Raw genomic sequence first — 20,781 nt, 5'->3', positions numbered from 1 at the left:
CCTTACATGCATGGAAATCACATTTAAGGGAGGAGTGAGTGAGAGATGTAATTTTTTTTGGGGGGGGGGGTATAAAGTTTTCAAGAAAAAATTAGAAAGTAAATCATTGCACACAAGTCTCAATAAAGTGCTATACCATTAGCCTAGCCCTTGATTCCACCACTTCTAAAACTCAGAAATATTATATTTATACAGACAGACCGCCATTCACTTTCTTTTTATAAAAACAGATACTTTACAGTTGTGACGTGAAAAAAACACCTGGAAGTCAGCTCCGTCTTTGCCCCAAATGTCTTTTTCATGCATAGCTGCAGAGCACAGCCAAAAAGGCTTGCTAAATAAATTCTGTATGTCTCTGGAAACGTTTCCTGGAAGCACGGCTCTCTACCACCACCATTCTGGAACTGGTCCTCGCAGTTCGAACAGCGGTACATGGAGGTGTCCATATACCTGTACGTCCACACAGGGATGGAGATGTCCTCAATCAGAGCCTCAACCCCCTTCTAGTTTTACGCTACCAAAGAGGGGGGCTTCTGTCTGCTCCCCAAAGGAAAGGTGAGATCTTTCTGTATCCCTTGGATAGACATTAAAAAGCCTACGAAGTCCAGGCTGGCTGTGAGCCAAATGTGAACCGTCATCAGAGCAGAAAGGAGAGAAACAAGATAGGGGCCAAGGCCTCAGTATTTTAACAGGCAGAAATCCCTAACACGTAACGACTGTCCTTCACAGACAGGTTTGGGAACAGTTTGGGCATTCAGACACAGCACCATAAAACGTCTCCAAGGCAGTTTGGGGTTACAGATATTTGGCTTTCGGAAGACGCGGCTGGCATGTGTCTCGTCTGCTGAAATACATAATGTTCCTGGAGATAAGGACAATACACAAAGGTACCTAAAAATAAGAGTAGGGGAAACACAGACCTGTTTAAATGTCCAAGGAGAGTTACTCAAAGACCATCACCACAGAAAGGCAATTTACCCATAGGTGGTTTTTTTGGGGGGGAGGGGCGTGGTTTTTCGTTTTTTTGGGGTTTTTTTAGCTGTGCCGCGCGGCATGTGGGATCCTAGTTCCCCGACCCGGGATCGAAGCCGCGCCCCCTGCACTGGAGGCGTGCAGTCTCAACCACAGGACAACCCGGGAAGTCCTACCCATAGTTTTTGTAAGACAAGCAGAGATGGCTGGGGGAGACCAGCATCACAATAATGGAGGCCCCTGGAAGAACAAAGTGGCTGGTATCACGCCTGTGGCATTCAGGAAACAACGGGTTCCAAAGCCAGTTCCCCTTGCCCGTTTGTGAACACCGGCCCTCATCTATGAGTGACTTTTTTTTCTCATCACGCCACATGGCTTGTGGGATCTTAGTTCCCGGACCAGGGGTTTAACCTGGGCCCTGGCAGTGAAAGAGTCGAGTCCTAACCACTGGACCACCAGGGAATTCCCACAAGTGACTTATTTGCTTAAGAGAAACATGTTTACTGGTGCTCGCGGAGCTGCATACAGTATTCTGTAACTCAGTCCACGGCCACCACCTTGCCGTCCCCGCCACACAAACGGGAAGCCAGGCCACCCCTGGCTTCTGTAACTGGCAGTTCCAGCACTTGGACACGGTGGTTGGCAAAGGAGCACCAGGCAGGCTGAGACGGCTACCGCTATGCTCCTCACCTCCAGCTCATCCTCGTCCTCAAGGCTCGGGGCGAGCTAGCTAACTCAATTCCTGCGGGCAGGTCCCAAACTCCAGGGAGAAAGTCAGACCACTGAACACACAGTGAGCCTTGCAGGACACAGGCCACTCCGCCCTGCAGTCTGCCGCAGACAACAGTATAGCTGAGCGCCCTTAGCTATCAAAGGGGCTCTGCAGCCCTCATGCGCTGCTGCGAGAGAACTAAAAGTCATTAGAAAGTAATCCCAATCGACTTCTCCTGCTCAATAAGTTTGTCACACAAAGGGCAGGAACAGTACCATGGTAACGCTTATGTGAAGAAGCTTTGCTGCTCTGAACTTCCCGTCCTTCCTGCCACACCTCTGCTATCACAAGCATCTACAAAATTATGTCAGTGTCTCTTACTGATTTAAACACCTGCATTTCCCCCACCTACAGCTTATCAAAGCAAACGCCCGAGTCCCTTCCCAACTGCCCCAAATTCAGACAAATTACCAAATGACCAGCAGTCACCAAAGATATGACAATCTTCAAGATGTTTAGGGAAAAAACCTGTTTTTTTGTCCTTTCCCCTTTTTAATTCAACACTGTCCGGATGAGACAGAAGGAAAGCATGACAAAAATGGATTTGTTCTGAAATAGGTCCTTCTCTTCCCACTTATGGGGAAGCAGGATCAAGTGCAGAGAAGTTCCATGTGGATGTGGAAGCGCTATCTACTCTCAAATGGAACAAATACTCTCTATGGAACAGCCACAGGAGGCCCCCCAGTGGCAGCTGGGCTTTGCTCCTGGTCCGGCATCCCAACCCGCTCAACAGTGCCGCCATCTTCTCTAAGCCAGCTCTTCACAACAATACTTAGCCTTCTTTCTCCCTAGTCTGATTATTCCCGTAAATTAAGGAAATGAAAAAACGTGTCATGTGTAAGTAAGATATCGCCCCACTCGCAAAGAAATCCAATGTTGATAAGAAATGAGTTTAACACTCTTGCACTATTGGTGGGAATGTAAATTGATACAGCCACTATGGAGAACAGTATGGAGGTTCCTTAAAAAACTAAAAATAGAACTACCATACGACCCAGCAATCCCACTACTGGGCATATGCCCTGAGAAAACCATAATTCAAAAAGAGTCATGTACCAAAATGTTCATTGCAGCTCTATTTACAATAGCCAGGACATGGAAGCAACCTAAGTGTCCATCGACAGATGAATGGATAAAGAAGATGTGGCACATATATACAATGGAATATTACTCAGCCATAAAAAGAAACAAAATTGTATTTCGTTATTTGTAGTGAGGTGGATGGATCTAGAGACTGTCATACAGAGTGAAGTAAGTCAGAAAGAGAAAAACAAATACCGTATGCTAACACATATATATGGAATCTAAGGAAAAAAAAAAAGGTCATGAAGAACCTAGTGGCAAGACGGGAATAAAGACACAGACCTACTAGAGAATGGACTTGAGGATATGGGGAGGGGGAAGGGTAAGATGTGACAAAGAGAGAGAGTGGCATGGACATATATACACTACCAATCGTAAAATAGATAGCTAGTGGGAAGCAGCCGCATAGCACAGGGAGATCAGCTCGGTGCTTTGTGACCACCTAGAGGGGTGGGATAGGGAGGGCGGGAGGGAGGGAGACGCAAGAGGGAGGAGATATGGGAACATATGTATATGTATAACTGATCCACTTTGTTATAAAGCAGAAACTAACACACCATTGTAAAGAAATTATACTCCAATAAAGATGTTAAAAAAAAAAAAAGAAATGAATTTAAATATCAATACTTTTTATTTCTGTACAAAGGAAGATTTCAGACGAGCACAGTCACGTGGAGAATGACCTTGGCTGTACACACTATGCCTGAGAGAAAAGAAGACGGGTCATGGAAAGACTGATGGATTCAAATTCCATCTTAGTGTGGGAGTCTTCTCTCGCCCACCCTGCATCCTGACACAGCAGGCAGGGTCCCGACTCCATGTGAGAACAAGTCAGAGGCCATGCTTTGGTCTGGGCTGGTGCTCTGCGCTGTCACTCACCTGTGCCATTGGCCAAGCCACTGTGGCTTGGGTTCTTGAGGGGCTGGTGCTGCCGGCTGCTAGTACCAGGGCTCTGCTCACCAGTTGCTGTGGCTGTTCTGGCTGAACCACCTGAATGTCTGTGTGTCCTGGGGGTTCAAAATATAAAGCAGACAGACGTAAGTCACTGTGAAAAAGACAGAGGTGTGCCCCACCTAAGTCACCGTATTCCCTCTCTTGCTATTTATGGGAAATAAGCCCTGTAATAGTCCTTCTGGTCTTTGACTCGACAGAAGCTGGCCCTGAACAGAGAGACCCATGTAAGCTTCCTTCTTGGTAAAAGCACAGAAGGCAACTTTGGGTAAACTTTTCCATTTGAAGTAAACAAACCCAGAGTGAATTTCCCCCACATCTGAAATAATTGGCAAAATATCCTGTGACCATCACGTTATTTTTATCGGGCTTGAATGTAAGAAATAAACAAGAATCACTGAACAGGCTACAGATGACATGTTTCTCCCATTAGCCAAAAAAGAGTCCAAAACTTATCCAAATCCATTTTCTCTATGGCTAGAAACATGCTTGCCTTGGGAATAAAAGTCAAGGGGCATTAGACAACTTCAACCAATGTGTATGTTGACATGTCTTATCTAGAAAAGGTGATTCAACATCCATGCAAGTAAATGAGGAACAAATGCAGAGAGGGATCTGTACCACAAGGAAAATGGTGGAATCCAGCAGCAGAGGCTATCTAATATCTTCAGAGGACACAAGGCAACAGGCAGTACATGTTCTCACGGTCCTGTCGTAGCTTGATTTCATTCACTCAATGGAAATGTCTAAGCTTCCCTGCCTTTCTCAGTTTTGTCACAGGAGATTATTGTACTTCCTACTCATTATATACTACTTTTCAACAGTGAGATGATTTAAGTACTACCCAGTGAAGAAAAGACCACCCCTCTCCAGGCAGAGAAACAGAGATCCAGAGAACAATTTACAACCACGGGACTCGGGGCAGTGACAATACCACCAACAATAAACGTGAAAACAATGACTATGGAAGAATTTAATATTCATTGAGCTGGAATATTATGTTCCAGGTACCTGTGGTGTGCTGTGCACTTTGCATATATTATCTCATTTAACATGGCAACCCTAGAGGTAGCTTACTATTATTATGCTCATTTTACAGGTGAAAACAGACACCGAGAAAGTGAGCAATGGAGCAAAGACTCGAAACCAGGTGCTCGAAGGTCAAGAGCCCATGCTTTCTGGTTGGAGGCTGGGGGTGGGAAGCCTGGACTTAAGCTGAATCTCTTCCAGGCTATTCATTGGTCACTTGGTCAATGGCGAGACGAAGACCTCTAATAGAAAGCTCCCAGAAATAGTCACAAATGTAAAAAATAAACTTATGGTTACCAGGGGATAAGCAGGGGAAGGGATAAATTGGAAGACTGGGATTGACACATACACACTACTATATATAAAATAGATAACTAATAAGGACCTACTGTATAATAGCACAGGGAACTCAACTCAATACTCTGTTATGGCCTATATGGGAAAAGAATCTAAAAAAGAGTGGATAGGGACTTCCCTCGTGGTCCAGTGGTTAAGACTTCACCTTCCAATGCAGGGGGTGCAGGTTCGATCCCTGCTCGGGGAGCTAAGATCCCACATGCCTCGGGACCAAAAAACCAAAACATAAAACAGAAACAATATTGTAAGAAATTCAATAAAGACTTTAAAAATGGTCCACATCAAAAATATGAAAAAAAAAAAAGATTGCATATATGTATAACAGATTCACTTTGCTGTACACCTGAAACTAATACAACTTTGTAAATCAACTATACCCCAATAAAAATTTTTTAAAACATAAACAGCAACAATAAAAAAAAAAGAAAGAAAGCAAGCTCCCCCCACTGGAAGGCTCCATACCCACCAGAGCATCTCTGCTGGTGAGACATTCTGGTCCAGTATGTTGGTCCAGTGTGTTGTCTCACAACAAACTGAGAGATTCCTAGAGGAATAAGAAGTGCCTCCACTGACTACCTTCTCCAACAAGATGAGTATAAACCAAAATGTTAACAGTGATTATCTTTGGACATGGGGAATATGGATGCCTTTAGTGTTTCCTTTTGTGCTTTTCTAGGTTTTTCTGATTTTCTTCATTAAGCATGTCTACTTTTGAGCAAGGAAGAAACACGATTATTTAAAAAGAAAAAAAAAAAGTTTTTTCTTGGGGCCAAAACTACAAAAAAGAAAAAAAAAGAAGAAGAAGAAAAAGAAACCTAGCAAACCCTGGAGTCCTTTGTACCTAAGGCTGCGGGGCAGTTAAAAACGGTTAGAGAGAGTACGACTGAGCTGTGGAAATAAAGATTTAATTTGGACTCTCTTTTTCCGTCTTATTTTTCCCTGAGCTAATTTCATAAATCAAAGCTGTCAGTCACACCTCAGTCAAGAAAAATATCTCAGAGTCCCCACTCCATGGGAAGGAATATTAATATTGAGCACTTCACCATAAGTCTTCTTCGAAAGCAGAATGAGTGCAGACTGGTTCGTTCCAAAGGGAAAGATGGTCGTTCGCCACTGGTGAATGTGCGTATATGTGTTGAGGGCAGAGAGCTTGAGAGAGACCAAATTGGTGAATAGAAGGTTTATTTCAGACAAGAATCCCCTTAAAAGGACAAAAGAAGGGCTTCCCTGGTGGCGCAGTGGTTAAGAATCTGCCTGCCAAGGCAGGGAACACAGGTTCGAGCCTTGGTCCGGGAAGATCCCACATGCCGCGGAGCAACTAAGCCCGTGCACCACAGCTACTGAGCCTGTGCTCTAGAGCCCGCGAGCCACAACTACTGAGCCCGCACAACACAACTACTGAAGCCCGCGTGCCTAGAGCCCGTGCTCCACAACAAGAGAAGCCACCGCAATGAGAAGTCTGTGCACCGCAGCGAAGAGTAGCCCCCGCTCGCTGCAACTAGAGAAAGCCCACGCGCAGCAACAAAGACCCAGTGCAGCCAAAAATAAATAAATAAATTTAAAAAAAAAAAAAAGGACAAAAGAAGAAAAGCCTCTGTGATTTTGTACTCACAGCCCACAGCAGAGGGCTCACCCCCTCTGGGCGCAGCAGGCCACAGGGGGCAGCATAGAAAATGCTACACTCGTGTCACACACACGGGCTCTGACAGGCCCGTGATTCCTTCTAGGTCCTGGGCTCCTTGTCCCTCTGCAGAGCAGCTGGGCATGACAACAGGGTGGGTCCCATTACTCTCCTAGCCCCTCCCTCCCTTCCCCAAAGGGGCGTGCGGTCAGAGTTGACAGAGAATACTTTCAGAAATGTTCAACCACTAATGACAGCAGCACACCCTGAATGACAGGCTGGTGCAGAGCCGGGATTAGCCTGTAAACCAGGGGCAGCTGGGACCACTTTGTGTGAATTGCCACCTCCCTGCCCGTGGCCCACGGCCACCCAGCTACCCACCCACCCCATCCACACACACACACACACACACACACACACACACACACACACACCCACACACCCTTCCCCCAGATTCTTCTCTTGCCCTAAATCTGGAGCTTCCACTTTTCCCCTCTTGAATTACCTTTAAAGTAAGACTCTTAGAAGGAAGAGAAGGCCTCAATGTTTGAGGACAATCTTCTCTTCAGCAGTTTCCTCTCTGGGAGGTCACTCAACCCTTAAAAGATGGGACTGTGTTGTGATTAAAAGCTGGCCCAAAAGCTGAAACCACACACCATAAGCCAAAATAGTACCAGGACACAAGGGGGGCGATGGGGTGGAGATGAGCTGGTCCCCACCACAGGCAGCCTGGCTTCGGCTCTGCCAGTGACTTCAGCCTTGGCCTGATCCCTCCACCATCTTGGGGGCGGGAGGGAGGAGCTATGCAGCCCCTGGGGCAGTCAGAAGAAGGCGGAATGGCAAAATTCCACAAATGGTTTTAAGTCACCTAGTTACAGAGATTCAGCTCTCACTACACCACGTGCCTCTCAAAATGCTGGTGTGAAGTTACCGAAGTTCCTCCCTAAGATCAGAAACTAAGACCCCCCTAAGGAATGCCAGTCAAGGTCAGGGCCCTGGGATTCTCTCTCCACTCTGCAGAAAGAGAACTGATGCAGGTGAGGTCCCCAGGAGAGGGCTCTTGGCTGTCCCTTGCCATTCAAGCTTTGACATTCATAGCATTGGCCTCAGTCCTCAGCTGACCCTGAGAGCCACAGCCTCCAATGTTGTGGGACACCCTGCATTGCCCTGCATGAAGGCCAGAGAATTGCATTCAATCATTATTTTCTGAGCACTAGGCCGTGTTCTAGGGCTAGCAACAAAACAGAAAGAGTCGCTGACCTCAAGGAGCTTACATCTTATTGGAAACGCAGTGATTTGTACTTCTGCTCAGAAACAAATTTGCATCACACCCTACAATGCCAGTGTGTGGGAGAGCCACTTGTCTAGTGAGTGAGCCTGCCTGATAACTTGGCATTGTCACCCAGTGCAGCTTTGTTGATCATCACATATGTAATAGTTTATGGGGAGTAATTAAACAAAACAAAACTTTGTTTTAAAAAAAAAGCCAGCCCTAGCATCAGTAATGCAAATGAAAACAAAATGAAGAGTCAAAAAAAGTGATGGCTCACAAGACATGAAAACAAAAACTTTTGCTAAATTAAAAAATGAAATTCTAAATTTGGTGGTTGCTCAGAATTTGGGATTGATAAATCTATCATATTCTTTATGAGGAAATGGATTTAAAAAGTAGTTGGTGGCTTCATCAAAATTTAAAACTCCTGCTCTTCCAAAGACACTATCAAGAAAATGAAAAGACAGTCCCTAGATTGGGAAAAATCATTTGCAAAATACCTATCTGATAAAGGATTTATTTCTAGAAAAAAAAACTCTCAAAACTCAATAATAAAAAGAATAAACCAATAAAAATAATCAAAAGATTTTAAAAGAGAAGATCTACAAACAGCAAATAAGCACATGAAAGATGCTCAACATCATTAGTCATTAGGGAAACACAAACTAAAAACGACAATGAGGTACCATCACAGAACTGTTAGAATGGACAAAGTAAAAACAAAACAAAATAAACCCAAAAAATCACACACACACAAACAAAAACAAAACAAAAAAAAAACCGGACAGTAACAGTACTGGTGAGAACACAAAGCACCTGGGACTCCCAAACACGGCTGGAGGGAACACAACGTGGCACCATCACTTTGGAAAAGAGTTTGGCAGTTTCTTATAAAGTTAAACATGCACTTAGCATACGAACTAACAATCCTATGCCTAGGTATTTATGCAAGAGAATGAAAACGTTTACATGAAACCTGTAGGCAAATTATAGTGACTTTATTCATAATTTCCAAAACCATAAACAACCCAAACTGGTGAATGAACAGACAGACTGTGGTACATCCACACAGTGAAATACTACTCAGTAAATAAAGGGATTGAACTACTGATGATGCAACAACATAGATGAATCACAAATGCATTATGCTAAGTGGAAGAAGACAGACACAAAAGGCTACAGAGTATATCCATCCATTTTTATGACATTTAGGAAGAGGTAAAACTGTAGGGAAAGGAAGCAATTAGTATCTGCCAGTAGCTGGAGAAAGAAGTAGGGGCTGACTATAAAGGGGCATGAGGGAACTTTTGGGAGAGATGAAACTTTCAATATCTTGATTATGGTAGTGGTTACCAGACGCTATACTTTTATCAAACTGTACATTGCATAGGGGGCATTTTATTGTACACCTCCATAAACCTACCTTCATAATTTTAAAAAGCAATTTGTGTGTTTCAGTCACTGCAAAAACAACTCACCACGTGAGAAAAAATTAAAGTTTTAAAAGGCAGGTAACTTGGGACTTCCCTGGTGGTCCAGTGGTTAAGAATCTGCCTTCCAATGCAGGGGACAAGGGTTAGATCCCTGGTCGGGGAACTAAAATCCCACATGCCATGGGGGAACTAAGATCCCACATGCCGTGGGGCAGCTAAGCCTGTGCGCCACAACTAGAGAGCCCATGCGCCGCAACTACTGAGCCCGCACGCTCTGGAGCCCACGCACCACAACTAGAGAGAAACCCATATGAGGCAATGAAGAGCCCGTGCGCCGCAATGAAAGATCCCGCGTGCCGCAGCTAAGACCCGACGTAGCCATAAATAAATAAATAAATATATATTTTAAAAGGCATGTAACTTATGGTATGAGGATAGCCCCCTCCCAAAAATAAAACACCCAGAAAACAAGAACCTTGATGGGAATGTGATTCAGGCGATACTCAGGACTCTACAAACACTCTGTATTAATAAATATAGGGATTCTTCAAAGCCTGGGGACGCATCTCTCCCAAATGTCAAGAATTCGTGGCTGACCGGATACCGGGTGCCAAGCATATTTTTCTATCTTGGTAAAAGAGGCCCAGGATACTAAAGGGAGGTTCTTTGACCTCAGAATTCAGGCCCATTAGCTCAGCAAAAGAGAAGTTTCAGGGTAGAACTACTGATAGTGGGGTTTTCCTCCATTTAAATTCAAAAAAAAAAACAAACCAAAAAACAGATACAGAAGTTAAAAATTGCCTAATAATCTTAAAACTCTTCTCACACTCCAATCCAGGGAATCGATTTTTGCCTGGATGACTAGAACCAAAAGGGCGGCCCCTCCTCCAAGTCCTCTTAACTGGGCATTGTCTTTTAATAGCAGCATGGAAACAAAACTGAGTGAGGCTGGGCTGGTTTCCAGTAAAAGAACCAGAAAAAGAAAAAAGAAAAAAACAAACAAAAAAAACCACCAGCCACTTAAAATAGAAGCATGGAGGGAAAAAAATGGGAAGCGGTGATGGGAAAAGAAACGGTTTCCACCACCATTCAGAGAGGCGTCACTAAGCAAACTTGCTCCCACCTACAGCCGCCTCAATTCTTCCTTCTCATTCAAATGTGGACGGGAGCGGGGGGGGGGGGGGGGGGGGGGGGGGGGGGGGGGCGGGGGGGCGGGGCTGGGGGAGGAAGGGGGAGGGGATAAAAAGGAGAGGTGAAAAGGGAAAGGCGCAATTAGAGTTAAAAATGGGGCCATTCGAGTCATTCCAAGGGTAATTTATGGCTCCATTCCACATCCTACCTCTAGCTGCCAGCCTCAGAAATGACAGGAAAGGTAAAAATAAAACTGCTGCAAGTCCATTCTACGTGACAGAAAGACAAGTGATTTACTTTTGCCCAACCTGGAATATAGAGCAAACTTCTCAATGGTGGCAGCTTTCTGAGACTAAAAAAATTCATTTTAAGAGAGAAAGTACAATAAATTTTGACTCACCTCATCTCATTCCAGGTTGCATGTTGGGCTTCACTAAAAAGAACGCTCAAACGCCCTCCCAAACTTGAAGGAGAGATGAAGTCCAGGGGAAGTGGTCACTGTCTCGTTCCACCCCACCCCTGCTCGGGGCAGGAGGGGATGAGCTGAGGTTCCTTGAACACAGAGGGCAGCCCCTGACTTGTTTGTCCCGTGTCCTGAGATGGTACAAGCGCATGGGATGCTCTAGCGGCTCAGGAGACGAGCGTGGTTGACCATCAGCCTCCACTGACGCGCAGGAGGAAGCTGCGCAGGGCTGACCCTGAATACGGAGCTCCAGCTTCTGCTACAGGTGGGCCAGAAAAGTATCTCCACCTTCTTCCTCCCGGCATCACATCTTGTTTGAACCTGGCCCAGCCCAGAGTGTCCCTGTGCTACAGCCCCAGACCTGAAAGGACCACAGGGGACCCTGTGGTACCAGGGATGACAGTACACGGGGCGTTATTTCTAAGTGTTCTGACAACAAGTCGCAAAGGCAGGGATTCAGCAGGAGGGAGGTAAGCTCTTAAAAGAATATGTTCAACGGACATTCCTCCAAACCTCCCTCTAAACTCCTCCCAAGGAAAATTCAGAGCCTTTGCTGATCTACTCGCCTGGCATCCTCTTCTCTGGACTCTTCACCCGGTTGGCTTCTCATCCAAATCTTAGTCTAAATGTCCCTCACCTCCCAAGCTGCACTAAATTCCCTTGAATTCTTTTCACACAGCATTCTAAACTTTTCCTTTATGGCACTTCCATTTGTGATTATATGTTTATCTGTTTAATGTCTGACTTCAACAAGGCCCATGAGGGTGGGACCTTGTCTGTTTTGTGTACCTTTGTATAACCAGCACCTAGAATGTGCTTGGCCCCAGAGTAGGCATATAAAAACATTTGCTGAATGAATAAAAGAAGCAAGCTCTCAAGCACAAAAGCACTCTTGGGCCTGTAATCTCTAATACTTCCCATGTTCGTAGCAACCAGTCCTCACCTCCCCATCTCCCTCCACCTTTTTAAAGAATGGAATCCGTGCTGAGAGATGGAATCCACAATCTACCAGGTATTGAGAAGTGTCAGAGCTAGTGTCTTCCGGAAAGATTAGCCCTCAACATCATGTAAAAACATTCTCTAGCATCAGGGTCTACAAATAAAAATCATTTCATTAGACTCATTTCGTGCCAACACGTATACTAAAATTGCAAGACAATCTTCAAATCCAACCAAATTTTATTTATCATGGGTTTTTTTGTTCTAGCTATAATTTTCAAGTGCTCTCCAACAGGTGAAGACTAGGCAAGTGATTAAATATGGGATTTAAGAAAGATACCTTCTGTGGTCGGCAGAATTTCTAAAGTGCCCCTCCTCCCAAAGACACCCCACCCTAATGCCTAAAACTAGGGAATATGATGATATATCACACCCTTGATTATATTATTATATGGCACATGATATTACCATAATAATATATGATAATATTATGATATTATATGGCACAGCTGACCTTAAGAAAGGGACATGAGGGAATTCCCTGGTAGTCCAGTGGTTAGGACTCGGCACTTTCACTGCTGGGGCCCAGGTTCAATCTCTGGTCGGGATTGCCATGCGGTGTGGCCAAATAAAAAAAATAAATTAAATGTATTTAAAAAAAAGAAAGAAAGAGACATCATCCAGATGGGTCTAATCTAATGACATAATCTCCTAAAAGCAGAACACTTTCTCCAGCAGTTGTCAAAAGTGGAGGGCAGAAGAGAAAATCAGAGAGATTCAAAGCACGAGGGAAATCTGACACACCCTTGCCAGCTTGATGATGAGTGGGGGTGGGGGGTACATATGAGAAGAAATGTGGATGGCCTTAATAAGGAGCTGTGTAAGGACCCAACTGAGAGCCAGCAAGGAAATGGGAACTCAGTCCTACAATGACTCAGTCAATGACTCGAATCAGCTTTGAAGCAAATTCTTCCTTGTCAGCCCTGCTGACACCTTGATTTTGGCCTTGTGAGACCCTAAGGAGACCAGTCAGCCAGCTATGGTGTCCTGGTCTTCTGACCTACAGAACTGTGAGCTCACAAATGATGCTGTTTTAAGCCCTAAATTTGTGGTGATTTGTTACACGGCAGTTGAAAACTAACAGATCCTCTCAGTACAAATAAATGTCACTTTCCACAGAAGAAGATACTAATTTTCAAATATACGACTAGGTAATTCTTGCTGAGCACCCCACCTCACTCTGTTAGAAGGCCTTATACAGAGATGGAGATGCCCTATGGCATCAGTGCTCATCTCCTAGGGACGCATTTCCATGATCCAAATGTCCTTTATGAGACACGCATTCCTCACATTCAACCATCACTTGGGGATTTGAACAGCTATATATATGTGGGACATTACTGTTCTCAGAGGGTGAGTAAGTAACTCTCTTTCCTGGTAGAGTTCAGGCACATGGACTCCACACATTCTTTTTCCAAGCAAGACGTATTTATGTGTCAACTTATCCCTGATTCCAATGTTAACCTTAAAAGTTGCGAGGATTTGAGAAGAACAGTCCATGAAAAGGGTTCAAAGTGCAAGTATCAATCATGAAGAAAAAAACAGGAGGAACAGGAAAGACGGAGCAGGCAGTGGGAACCCACCACATTCTTGGTGGTCCGGCTAAGCCTTGGAAAGCACAAGGCCATCCTGATAAAAAGTCTCCCCTGTAACCTGTGCCCCTGAAACCGTCACTTCTCAGGGAGTCAGGGTGCCAAGGAATGTAAACCAGTAGGAAGACCCACCCCGAAGTCCTGGCAAGTGAGAAGCAGGAACACAAGACTCTTTCAACTCAACAAGGATTTACTGAGCTGCTGCTACGTGCAGCAAAGCACTATTCTAGGCCCTGGTAGGGACACAAAGATGCATAAGGTCCAGATGAGTTTGGCTGAGAACTCAGCACCACTCCCCCTGTACCCCTCCCCACCTCCAAAAAAAGGAGTGCTGTAGATGGAAGAGGAAAAACTAACTCCTCAGGAGTCCCCAGTTCACCATTCTTTTCTAAGTGTAAAGCAAAATTGTATGATGTGCTTTAAAGTAAAGCTTTTTGCTTACCTTTTTTAAGGTAAATTTTTTAAGGTAAAATTTTAAAGAAAAAGAACCATGTCCTCATCTCCCCTTCTCCTTCACAAAATAACAATTATTCATACCATCTCCTATTCTAGACTTTCGCTAATCTCATGTTTAAAAGTGTTGTTGTTTTCTCATTTTAAAGTTGTACCTTCAAAGGCCATTTATAAGCACACAAAGTAGACCCAACACATAGATGTGCCATAAAAGTCCAAGTAAAGTCCAAGTCAAAACAGAAAATCTTCAGACAGGGAGCCTGGGTAGAAATTCTTGTTCTCTTTACACCGTTAGGTGCAGAATTTCACACTCCATTATCAAATAATCAGTGAGCCAAAGATACCTTCAACTCATCAAGACAAAGAAAAGGCAGGCCAAACACAGGCTTAAAGTGCAAAGTTAGCTTAGCAAAGGGAAACAACGAAGGCAGGACAGATAGCAATTAAAAGGCAAGAAGATAAAAAGACAGCATCTTTGGAGAAAACTCCAAAGATATCGAGAATCACAAGAAACATAAATGGACTAACCGTGAGAGCTTAAAGATAAAAGGTATCATATTGGTTTGGGTTTTTTTTCAACCTTGTTTTTTTAATTGAAATATAGTTGTCATACAAATTACATTAGTTTCAGGTATACGACATAGTGGTTCAACATTTACATACATTCCGAATTGATCACCAAAATGTCTAGTTACCACCTGTTACCATACAAAGTGATTACAATATTATTGACTATATTCCCTACATCGTACATACGTCACCATGATTTATTTATTTTATAACTGGAAGTCTGCACCTCTTAATCCTCTTCACCTATTTTTCCCAACCTCCCACCCACCTCATACTATTTGTTAAAAATCCCATTAAATGCTGTTGCAAGCAACACCATCTAATATATAAGCATCCAAAAGGCTGAAACTAAATGTGTGGGGAAAAATATGCTGAGAAAATACAAAACAAAAGTAAGCTGGGGAAGCTATGTTAATGTCAAACCAAACAGATTTTTTAAATGATTTTTAAAATTCAGGCGTATTTATTAATACATATAGTCAAATTCACCCTTTTTAAGGGTGCAGTTCAGTGAGTTTTAACAAACGCATACAATTGTGTTACCACCACCACAGTCAAGACATAAAACATTTCCATCGCCCCCCAAAACTTCTTGGTGCCCTTGGCAGTCAATCCCTCCCCTCAATTCCCAACACCTGCTGACTGATTTCTGTCCTAATAATTGTGCTTTTTCCAGTATGTTATGTAAATGGAGTCACATAGAACGTAGCTTTTTGTGTCTGGCTTCTTGCACTTAGCATAATGCTTTTGAGAATCATCCATGTTGTTGTAGCCTGTTCCTTTTTATTGCTCAGAACAAATAAATTTTAAGAGAAAAAGCTCTAGAAAAAGAGAAGATCGTGAGATAAGGATAAAAGGTTCAATTCGCCCACAAGACGTACTTCAAATTTGTATTGTGGACAAAATAACCTTGAAATACGTAACGCAGAAATTCATGGGAATTCCCTGGCGGCACAGTGGTTAAGAACCAGCCTGCCAATGCAGAGGACACAGGTTTGAGCCCTGTTCTGGGAAGACCCCACATGCCGCGGAGCAACTAAACTCGTGCGCCACAACTACTGAAGCCCGTGTGCCTAGAGCCCAACAAAAGAGAAGCCACCGCAATGAGAAGCCCGCTCACCGCAACGAAGAGTGGCCCCTGCTCACCGCAACTAGAGAAAGCCCATGCGCAGCAACGAAGACCCAACGTAGCCAAAAATAAATAAATAAATTTATTTTTAAAAAAAGGAAAGAAATTCATGGATATAATCTGGCCCTACCTGTTACTGCTGTCACCTCCTATTTTCCCTTCACTCCCTCCACTCCAGCCAGACTGGCCTCCTTCAACTCCAAAGGCACGCTCCCAGCTCGGTTCCTTTGCAAGAGCCATTGCTCTGCCCAACATTCTTCCCTGAGATAGCCTCATGGATAAATCTCTCACCTTCTTCAAATCTTTGCTTATAGGTCACCTTCTTAATGATACCTCTCTTGACTGCATTATATAATTGCGCATCCTGCTATTGTGTAATACATTTATATTTTTTTTTCACGTGGATCAAATTTGTTTTTTAAATAATGAACATCAATAAAACCAGAAAAAAGAGGAACACTCTGGGATTCCTTCCACACTACTATAGATGCCAAGGCAGGTAACTTTTCCAGAAAGGACGAGTCCACAGGTGAAACCTGCAGACAAGTCAGCTGGGCTTTTGTGGCTGTAATTTTGGCAGAATGATAGAGGCGGATGCCAGAATGAAGCAAACTAATACACAAATAGAGATAAGGATGGGCGACCCAAAGAATATTAAGACTAATATCTTCATTATATTTTCAGTAAGTTATGGGTACATAACAACTTCAGGAACCCCTGTGGCATGTAGAGCGTAAAGCAATATAAATTATGTGCTTCAGTTCTGTGACTATTTTTACCTAACGCAAAATGAAAAACCTAAATATAGAATTGTTCCAGTGTTTGAAAGGAGTCGTTCTATTTAGGTTATGGAGCATGCCATCATAAAGACAGTCACTAAACCAAACCCCAAATCTCCACTTCCACAGACCTTGGCACTTTCAAAAGGAGCCATCCAGTGCCAACAGAATCCTAAAGGAAAAGTCTAACCACCTCACCAAACCACAACCACAAACACCACGGCTTCAGCAACCCTTTCCCCCACCATCCACATCTGTCCAAAGCATTTGCAGTCAGTTCTATTCCAATCTTTGATCATCCCATACCCAAACTGCCCAAGCTCCCATGACTAAAAAATCCTTTCTCTGAGACCCATACTCTTTTTATTGGTTTCTCTCTAAACTCTTTCCCTTTCAATCACAATTTTCTGGGACTGAGAAGTGCTAAAATCCAGACACAGATCTAGTTAAAGTACAATAGAAATTTCACCCCGTCCCCTAAATCGTGGAGACACTTAAATTGGCCCCGTTGTTCACCGTCAGGAATACACTTTGATTTGCTCTGTATCTCCTAAGTTTGTTTTGCTCTGCATCCCTCCTCCTATGGATACACTTTTAGAGGAATGACTCCGTCCCAGTTCCACAGAGCCTGCTAAGCACCAATCACAACCATCACGGGGGATGCCACCTTAAAGTGACAGCTTCATAAGCTGCTCCCCTCCTGCATTTCTTATTTCCATGAATGGCATCTCAATCCAAGAGGCTGGGAGTCCCCTATATGCCTCCTCATCCTCCACCCTGTCTCACTAGTGAGTCACCCAGTCCTGCTCAATGATTACACCTCCTAGGTCTTTCTCTTATTTCCTCCCTAATCTGCCACCACCCACAGCTAGTCATCCACTCCTATCTCACCAGTTCCCACAGCAGTCCTCTTATTGGTCCCTGAGTCTAGCCTCAACCACCACTGTGTCAGACATTCCTACCTTCTTCTATTCCACATGTGTCCCTTGTCCTGTCCCCTCACTGCATGAGCTAGAAAACTCTCAGACTACCATGTCCCTAGGTTCTGGAAGTGATTTAGGTTGCACCAATGAGAAGCTCTTGCAGGAGATTTGGAAAGCAGAAGAAAGGAAGAGACCACTCTTCTGGTGGTGGTGATGGCTGTCAGTAGTTCCAGCAGTCTCCCTGCTTCACTGCCTGGACACCACTTCATGCACATGCAATGGTTGGAGGGGCAGAAGTTTCCTGACATCTGTCTGGATTGCCACCACAGGACTATGACCCTGAAACCAAGGATGGGGAGGGGCTCATTTCTCCTCCAGCCCACCCAGTGACTTTTATAAAGACCTAATTCCCCATATTAAATCCCTTTCTGCTCAAAATACCTAGAGTGGTTTCTGTTTCCTGCAATGAACCCTAACTGATACAACTTCAAATTCATCCAGCAGATACTTACCTGAATAATTTACCACAGAAATAACACAACATGCCCTTGCTCAGAACTCAGTGGTTCCCTATCTCCAAAGAATAAAATCTGAAGTCCTCAGCAAAGCATAACCCTTTGTGAACTGGTCTCACCTTCTTACCATCTCCCACAGCCGGGATCAGCATTCTGTAAAGGGCCAGACAGTGAATATTTTAGGCTTTGCAGACCATATGGTCTCTGTCACACCTATTTAACTCTGCCATTGTAGCGTGAAAGTAGCCATAGATAGTATGTAAATGAATGAGTATAGCTGTATTCAAATAAAATTTTATTTACAAAAAGAGGTGGTCAAGAGAATAAGAAGACAAGACACAGACTGGAAGAAAATATTTGCAAAAGACATATCTGATAAAGTACTGTTATCAGAACTCTTAAAACTCAACAATAAAGAAAGGAAAAACCTGATTTAAAAAATGGGCAAAAGACCTGAACAGACACCTCACCAAAGAAGATATACAGATGGCAAATAAGTATATGAAAACCTGCTCTACCGCGTACATCATCAGGTAAATGCAAATGAGATATCACTACGTGCCTATTAGAATGGCCAAAATCTGGAACACTGACAACACCAAATGCTGGTGAGGAATTCTCATTCATTGCTGGTAGGGATGTAAAATGGTACAGCCATTTTGGAAGACAGCTTGACAATTTCTTACAAAACTAAATATACTCTCACACTCTTACCATACAACCTAGCAATTGCTCTCCTTGGTATTACCCAAAGGAGTTGAAAACACATCCACAGACAAACCTGCACAGGGATGTTTATAGCAGCTTTATTCATAATTGTCAAAACTCAGAAGCAACCCAGATTTCCTGTAGGTGAATGAATAAACCATGGTACATCCAGATAAATGGAATTTTATTCAGTGCTAAAAAACAAATGAGCTATCAAGCCATGAAAAGACATGGAGGAACCTCAAATGCATATTACTAAGTGAAAGGAGACAAGTTTGAGCTACAAACTTTATGATTCCAATTATATGACATTCTAGAAAAAGGTAAAACTATGTAGACAGTAAAAGGATCAGTAGTTGCCAGGAATTAATAGGGAGGGAGGTATGAATAGGCAAAACACAGGAGATTTTTAGAGCCCCGAAAGTATTCTGCATAATACTATAATGGTGCATGCATGTCACTATACATTTGTCAAAACTCACAAAGTGTACAACACCAAGAATGAACCCTAATATAAACTATGAACGTTGGGGGATAAAGTCCCTCATCATCATTTGGGATAATGATGTGTCAACGTAGGTTCAACGATTGTAACAAAACGCACCACTCTAGTGTGGGATGCTGATAGCAGGGGAGGCTGTGTGTAAGTGGGGCAGGGGGTATATGGGAAATCTCTGTACCTCATACTCAGTTTTGCTATGAACCTAACACTGCTCTAAACAAACAAACAAACAGGTGGCAGCCTGGATGTGACCTGCAAACCACGGTTTGCTTCAGCTATCGTCCTGAATATCTATGTGTCAACGTTACCAAATGACTAATATGTCCTCGAATATGCCAAGTTCTCTTTTTCTCCATTGCGTTTTCCCACGCTGCTCCCTCAGCCTGAGTGACTTCCCTTACCCTCACTTCACTGGTCTGCGAACTCCTTACAAGTACAGCTCAAATGTGTGAGGTTTTCCCCTAAACCCCGCCAGGTAGATTTAGGTAAACTTTCCACTGTCTTCACTCACCATCACTATGGGGTCCATTGCACTAAACTGGAATTCTCACCTGTGTCTCTGTCTCCTACTGGATGCCAGTCTTCGATGTCAGGGGCCATGGCTTTTCATCTTTTTATCACCACAACCTAGCTCACAGCCTGGCACTCATGTCTGTGGAACGAATATTGCCTCCAATTGCAGATACTTCAGATACTTGCCTTACTTTCTGGCACATACCACACCTCTCTGGGCTCATACAGAAGAAATGCCCAGTAAAGACCAATGAAATAAATGGATCTGAATAAATAAACGTACAATAGGGAATTCCCTGGCGGTCCAGTGGTTAGGACTCTGTGCTTCCACTGCCGGGGGCCTGGTCGGGGAACTAAGATCCCACAAGCCTCGCAGCATGGCCAAAAGCAAACAAAAAAAATGTACAATAATGTATAATGCATAATTTTAATTAGCGCAGAATTAATAAGTTAATGTATAAATGAATGTGTAATTAATCTCCAGGATGACTTTTCGATGTCTGCCTTTGAGAACGCAGTGGGGCTCCCGTCCACAGTCTCAATCCTATTCCTTATACACCACCTGCTCAGAAGACAGCCCTGAAAGCTCCTTGTGTGCAGGGACCGGATCTTCGTTATCAATGCACGAGTAAATGAAGTACACGTATTCCTTTTCTTACTCCTTTCTCGTCCCCAGCAATCGTAGTGAGGCTACAGCTAGATTTTAAGTAAAAGCTATTGTGTGGGAGGCCTGAACTGTAAAGATGCTGGGTTCAGTGTCATGCTGACAGGGTGACATCGCCACATGACTACAGTTCCGAATCAAGTAGCCTTTAGTCATCTCAGTGGAAGGTCAGGTGACAGTGGCCAACAATGACAGAGAGTGCCTGAAGGCTCAGTTCCTATCCACCCCTCGTTACCCCATTAGCTTTGCTTCCCAGTCCCTGCTGGCACTCCCAGGACTCCCAGCAGTGTTCCCAGCAGTCTCAGGCCCCGTTAAGTTTATTTTTCTTTCCTTTCTGGGTTAGGCTGTC

At 43.8% G+C, this 20,781-nt stretch overlaps 1 protein-coding gene across 1 annotated transcript in view; it reads right to left on the bottom strand.

The window, feature by feature from the left end:
* Positions 1-20,781, bottom strand: part of WWP2 (WW domain containing E3 ubiquitin protein ligase 2) — a 147,039-nt gene that overhangs the window by 58,432 nt on the left and 67,826 nt on the right. The window contains exon 7 of the mRNA XM_036833378.1: positions 3,707-3,834. Coding sequence (XP_036689273.1) covers positions 3,707-3,834 — 128 coding nt within the window. The remainder of the gene's footprint in view (positions 1-3,706; positions 3,835-20,781) is intronic.

The sequence above is a fragment of the Balaenoptera musculus genome, chromosome 19 (assembly GCF_009873245.2).
Source record: "Balaenoptera musculus isolate JJ_BM4_2016_0621 chromosome 19, mBalMus1.pri.v3, whole genome shotgun sequence".
In the NCBI taxonomy this organism is placed as follows: domain Eukaryota; kingdom Metazoa; phylum Chordata; class Mammalia; order Artiodactyla; family Balaenopteridae; genus Balaenoptera; species Balaenoptera musculus.
The sequence above is the reverse complement of the archived record's forward strand: the minus strand, read 5'-3'. Positions and strand labels throughout refer to the sequence as shown.